Below are 6,450 nucleotides of genomic sequence, written 5' to 3'. Positions count from 1 at the left end.
AACCAGGTGCAGCCAGGTCTATTGCTTTCGCAACTTACCGGGCTTAACCAAGCTAAGCCTCTGCCAAATTTTTCTCCTTTGCTCTGGGCACGACCGGCTTTATTCGTGGCTCTGGGCAAGACTTTCATAATCATCATCATGACCGGCATCATTATTCCGTTGACTGCTCGAGCGGCGCGTTCGTCACGAGCCCCGCCCATATGCGCCTCGCGCGTTCGATTCAGGAGTAAGCACAATCCTCCTGGGTGCTTCCGGCAGGTAGTACACGACTACCTCATCCAGGTGAGAATGCTTTCTCGTTCATAGCCGAAGCACCCACCTCGCATTGCTTACCGGTGGCGAACTGCTTTTGTTCATCCTAAGGTTATTTCGTTGCGCAGCCTGAAGCGATACAAGGCGTCCCGTGGCTGCAGTCTATGCGACTAGGCTTCGCTTTTGCTACGGTGGCTTCATTTCCAGTCAAGGCGGATACTGCAGAGTAAGTGTAAGACCAGCCATTCTAGTCAACTGTCTGCCTTTTGGGCAGTGGAGTAACACTACTGGGGATAGTTTATGGTTTATGGGGATTTAACGCCCAAAAGCGACTCGGGCAATCAGGGACGCCGTAGTGAAGGGCTCCGGAAATTTCGACCACCTGGGGTTCTTTAACGTGCGCTGACATCGCACAGTACACGGGCCTCTGGAATTTTGCCTCCGTCGAAATTCGACCGCCGCGTCCCTCGGGCAAGCAGCCGAGTGCCATAACCTCTCGGCCACCGCGGCGGCCCCCGCTGAGGATAGGCGTAGAGCAAGGTTCTTCGATGTGCTCTAGACGTGTGCGATTTAAAGAGAAATAGTAACCATTTTCTTAAAACGTACGGAATTTAATGTGAAATTCAGCTTCGGCACAGTTTAATACAAACGTGCTCTTCGATTTCACTACCTATATTGAGGATTACCGTTCTTGGTGGCAAAGTCTTAGGACTGAACATCTTGCACAGTAAAGGCCAGCCCCTTACAAAGTCTGTGGCTTCCGCGGCAGCTCGTGCCCTATCTACGAGAGCTTTTTGGCTCTCTAAGGTAGAGCTGGCGAGCAGGGCTGCCTGCCTCCCTGCTCTCTCGGGTTGGCGGCGGGGGAAGGGCGGGGTTAGAGGGGCATGTGGTAGTACATACCATGCACCATGTGGTACACGTCCGAGAACGCGCATCCACAATGCGGGCACTTCCCGTTAAAAGCCGGATTAAAATATTGCAGCTCTGCCGGGCAGAGTACAGTGTTGGTGTACAAGAGAAGGAGCCAACGCTCCTCTCTTTTGGCTAGCCCTTTGGCTGGGGGATAAAAGCGACTGTGCTATTTTTTATATAATTTAAAAATGTCTGATAGCCTGCGCAAAGCTAGTTCTCTTTTTCGGTGGATGCACCAAGCCCGCCACGAACGCCGACTAAAGCCTTAGTGACTCTTGTTTTAGCGTTCGTGGTGTGCTTGAGACCTTCGTCGACAAAGTGGACTAGCTATGCGCCTTTCCTCGTCAGCAGCCGGGTCAGCAGCCGAGCGCCGTAACCACTGAGCCACCGCGGCGGGGCATAGTGGGGAGCGTCGACACACAAGAACGCAAAACAAGTATGTGCAAGCGCCAAGGTGCAATACATAAATACAGAAAGTACAAGTAGAAGACAGGACAAAACAAACATAAACCTGTAATATTTATTGTAATTTACACGATAGCCCACCTTTCGCCCACGTATACTTACATGGGTACAAAAGACCATCAGTTTTGTTCGCTTCCATAAAACCTAGGTATACGTGGCAATAGGCCTTTTTAGCTTGAACATTTCATTTACCCTTCAAGAGTGATTTTGCCTTACGAGAGATGGATGTTTCTGTACCTCAACCAATAAACCGAACCAGCTGCATCATGGCAGCAATATGCAGCTTTCTGCTTTCATTACTTATCGCCTTCCAGCAGTCATATTTGAATTTAGTTTTAGAGCAGACGCCACCATTTTGGCAGCTTTTCAGAATTCTTAGCCGCAAGCTGGAAATATGCGAGAGTGCTTGGTCACTTAAATGCACGAGGAAGGTGGTCTCTGTTTGGAAAATTGACTGGTTGGGGCAGAACCATTGAGAAAGCAAGGGAACATTATTAACAGTACTCGTACCACTTTAACAGGTTCGCAAAGTTAAGTAGAATTATGTAATGTAAACAATAACCTGTTCGTGAGCCGCTATCACGTATAGCCGAAATCGAAGAGATCAAGCGACCCTGACTGGCCCTTGAGCGACCCTTGTTGCGAGCGGATTAGTAAGAAGTATTAGGCGTCGGTCGTAGCGCACGTCGCTGTGACGTGCTTACCCTAGACCGCTTAATTTTGGTGTTTTTTATTGCGAAAGCAATACTGCGCTAGGCTTTGAGTCTTCAGCGTCGTCCCGGCGGATCCACGTTTGACCTTTAGCTTGACCTCTGTTGTGGCGTTCATTGATGCGCTCTGACATAGACAGCGTTGTAGACTGCGTTGATTTGGAGGAAAGGAAAGGCGTCTTACCAACTCTGTGCTTTACTGGACACCTCAATAGCACTTTAAGCTAATTCCGGCGTTCATTGATGCGCTCTGACATAGACAGCGTTGTAGACTGTGTTGATTTGGAGGAAAAGCGCCTTTACCAACTCCCTCAATAACACCGTAAGCTAATTCCGGCCGTCATTGATGCGCTCTGACATAGGAAAGGAAAGGCGCCTTACCAACTCCGTGGTTTAGTGGGCACCTCAACAGCACTTTAAGCTAATTCCAGCGTTCATTGATGCGCTCTGACAGAGACAGCGTTGTAGACTGCGTTGATTTGGAGGAAAGGAAAGGCGTCTTACCAACTCTGTGGTTTAGTGGACACCTCAATAGCACTTTAAGCTAATTCCGGCGTTCCGTGCAACACGTCAATTCTAGTTCGTTGGCCAAAACGCAAATCTTCAGCTCTTATTTAGGAACTCTGTAGTCCATAAGCTGCTATTTCCGGACCGATATCTTCAGCCGCCTACGTGGCTTGGCAGTAATAAATGAAATATTCCTCTTTTCGATCTCTTTGCTCTTTTTCGGTATAGATCTGCTTCGTTAGACCGAACTCTTTACCTTCTGCCTTCTTTCTACACATATCTATTTCATAGATATTACAGACACTTTGCGTATACTTCAGCTGCTGAGCCGCCGCGGTGGCTCAGTGATTATGGTGCTCGGCTGCTGACCCGAAAGACGCGGGTTCGATCCCGGCTACAGCGTTTGAATTTCTTTGGAGGAGAAATTCTAGAGGCCCGTGCACTGTGCGATGTCAATGCACGTTAAAGAACCCCAGGTGGTCGAAATTTCCGGAGCCCCTCACTACGGCGTCTCTCATACCCTGAGTCGCTTTGGGACGTTAAACCCCATAAACCAAACCAAACCAAACTTCAGCTGCAGGTGTCCATTATTCGCCTCGATGCTACCTCGCTAGAAGGCGTTGGTAGTAATTAACTAATGAATGTTTTACAATTACTTCTCTGCCTTGCTGGAAGTTAAAGCCAATCTCAACATTCTACCCAGTAGCATATCGCTCTTACGGGGGTAAGCTTCGCGCATGATAGCCTTAGCCACTTATGCGCCATTAAACCCAACGCAACACGCTCTCACGGAGGCAGGGACAGCGTCATCAGTGTTCTAAAATCTCTCAGACTTGCTGCTTTCGTTGTAAATAATCTCTTAATCTCTTAACGTTTTCTTCCATGTCAGTCCTGAAACAGCGATGAGTTTTTACCGAGGCGAAGGTTCTCACAGCCAGCGGCTCCTGAGGAAGCCTGTGCAGTGGCGTCTTACCTTGCCCGGCGTTAACAGCCGGGATGAAGACGACACCGAAACGGCGAGGCACAAGCGCATCTCTGGGGTCAACCAAGGGCGTATGGACGGGCACCCCATGTCAGTCGCCACCGCCACTCCGCGCAGCGACAGCCGGAGCGAAGACGCGCACGCCGAACTGCTCTCCGCCTGCTCACCGCTCAGTACTACCGATGCTGCGGAGGAGGTACGTGATGCATGCATATGAAGCCTCACATATGCTTAATGCTGGAACCCTCAATTTAACATTAATGCTGAAACACACAAAAAAAATATCTTGCTTACTCCGCTCTACAGCGTTGGCTCAGTTGCTTCGGCCTTCGGCTGATGATTCCAAGGTCGCCGGTTCAATCCACGCTGTGGTTGCGCGGTTTCATACAAGCGAAATATAAAAATTCCTGCGTGCATTGCGATGTGACAGCACGTTAAAGAGCTTCATAATCTGTATACTTCTATTACGGTGTCGGTAAGCCCACGTGCCGCTTCGTGGCTTTAAACACTTCAACACCACAATTCCCAATTTCTTTTCTATTCAGTTATTTTCTTGTGGAAGGGCTCGTTGACATGCAGGCGTGTGTGCATGTGGACAGCAACAAGATTAGTTGAAGTAAGTCTCCCTACATGGCACTCATGAGGAAAGTGTCAGCATGGCCAAAAGTGGAAAGCGTGACAAGGAAAGCATTTGGGATGCCTGAATTTCATTGCAGGTAGCAGCGGCTGTAGTGATGTGGTTAAGTTGCGAAAGTCTTGAGGACGCATGAGCCGCAGTCGAAGCTGACATTTCTTCCGAGATTGTAGTCCGGATTGTAGTCCGGCAATACACGTGGGGTGGTGAAATTCAATGTCGTGGGCTCTGATGTGTGGGAGTTAAGTGAGGCAGTCGTTGGCAGAGATACCACCTACGCACATAGATCGCTTTTCGAGAGTCTTGGACAGATGCGCACCTTATAGTAAAATCCAGTCATCATCTTACACATATTACCTTATTTCTTCAGACCAAACATGGAGCCAATGGCAGTGAGCTGGCCACATGGCCACGACAGAGAACAGGTCTGCAGTGGGTACGAGATATCAAAGACGGGACCCTGTATGCGATGCCGTTCATCCACCTGGCTGTGAAACCTGTGAGCAAGGCATCCAGTAACACCTTCAAGGATGCCGAGGGAGAAAACGGCTTTGAAAACACTGGTGAGTAACACATGGATCAGGCTATAAGTGATCACAACGTGCCGTTTTATTGAGTAGCCCATAGAGGGCAGCTATACATGACCTTCAGGGTATAGATGAAGTAACCACAAGGAATGTAAAAATAATATAGAGAGCCACGAAATTTTCCCGGTTTATGGGCGTGCGCGTGAAGTCATTGTATGCTATATACGTTTCTCTTAATGTTACGTCCAGCCCGTCTGCGAGGTCCAGACACTAACAATTGCTCTGGCGGGCACCGAATGTTGGTTGTACTGTGGAACATCTTTTCCGCTCGGTGAAGAAATTATCCTAGCCAAGAGAGTCTGTTTTAAACACAACTGGCAGCACCTACCCAGGGGCCGCTCATGTAGAGCAGTTACCCGCACTTTGTGGCAGGACGAAGGCTGCTACCGCTGCTAGAAGTGTGGAAGGGCAACTGAAAAAAACACCGAAACCATCGGCATACCGTGGCGTTTACAAATACTGTGTTGAAGAGGGCTACGATAGGATTGTTTTCCAGTAAGTGAATGCATTATCGTCAGACGACAAAATGGGGCATCGAACCTGTGTAAAAGATGGCAGAAAGTTTTTCTTTGACAGAGTTAATTTTTCTCTATCACACCTAGGCGCATGCATCCTAGTACTGACTAATTTGAAACAACCGCGCGGACCATTGCAGCCATCCGCTCTCCCTGGGCGGCGGTGGAACCCGTTCCTGTCACCGCTCGCGCACCGTAGGCGCTGGGCCCACCAAAGGAAGGCCTGCGTCCGACGGCAACCGTTGAGACTCCGTGGTCGCTGTGCCGTGCGAAACTCTGCACGGCACAGCGCCCGCCCGGCAAGCCACCTAGGCGGAGCTCGCCCCCGAAGACGTGCAGCCTACTGCGATTTGGGGGCTTGCTCGAGCTGCCAACAGGTGCTGGTAAGAACACACTAACTGCAGAAGTAGGGCGACCATGTCGAATGGATGTGATGCCATACGAGGTACAGCTGTACTCAGGGCAAAAACGCGCGCACAGGGGAGTTGCGAGGAAGTCATAAAGTCATCAGGTGACAGGCTTGGCTACAGGAGTTAATGAAATGGAACAGCATATCAATCTAATAATGGTATTGGCCACCTGCTTAGGCATTGACAAGACGGTGGCAGAATTAAACCAAAACTACGTGATGCTACATATCAGCGTTTGTGGTATTGGCTATATGACATGCCTTTACTTTTTCGCTTTTAAAACAATCACCTTCTCATTGAGCCCTTGGATTCATTTCATCTTGTCCTTCCTGATGCTGCGTGGATTCCTTAAGGGTGCAGCGTGTGAAAGGTTGAGGGCCGGGGGTTCTTGGGAAGTGAATGGCGGGTGGGAGGGGTGGAGCATTCTGGAGACGGTAGGTGTGGGAAGGATGCAGGCCGGTGATTAGGTGCGGAGA

At 49.6% G+C, this 6,450-nt stretch overlaps 1 protein-coding gene across 2 annotated transcripts in view; it reads left to right on the top strand.

The window, feature by feature from the left end:
- Nucleotides 1-123: 123 nt before the first annotated feature.
- Nucleotides 124-6,450, top strand: part of LOC149343341 (uncharacterized) — a 15,808-nt gene continuing 9,481 nt past the window's right edge. For both annotated transcript variants that reach the window (XM_089545866.1, XM_089545865.1), the window contains exons 1-5: nt 124-282; nt 381-478; nt 3,736-4,024; nt 4,833-5,025; nt 5,705-5,947. In XM_089545866.1, the coding sequence (XP_089401992.1) occupies nt 139-282; nt 381-478; nt 3,736-4,024; nt 4,833-5,025; nt 5,705-5,763 (783 nt within the window). In that variant the 5' untranslated portion in view covers nt 124-138 and the 3' untranslated portion in view covers nt 5,764-5,947. The remainder of the gene's footprint in view (nt 283-380; nt 479-3,735; nt 4,025-4,832; nt 5,026-5,704; nt 5,948-6,450) is intronic.

Source organism: Amblyomma mixtum, chromosome 5 (genome assembly GCF_055824585.1).
Source record: "Amblyomma mixtum isolate Tamu chromosome 5, ASM5582458v1, whole genome shotgun sequence".
Classification (NCBI taxonomy): domain Eukaryota; kingdom Metazoa; phylum Arthropoda; class Arachnida; order Ixodida; family Ixodidae; genus Amblyomma; species Amblyomma mixtum.
The sequence above is the reverse complement of the archived record's forward strand: the minus strand, read 5'-3'. Positions and strand labels throughout refer to the sequence as shown.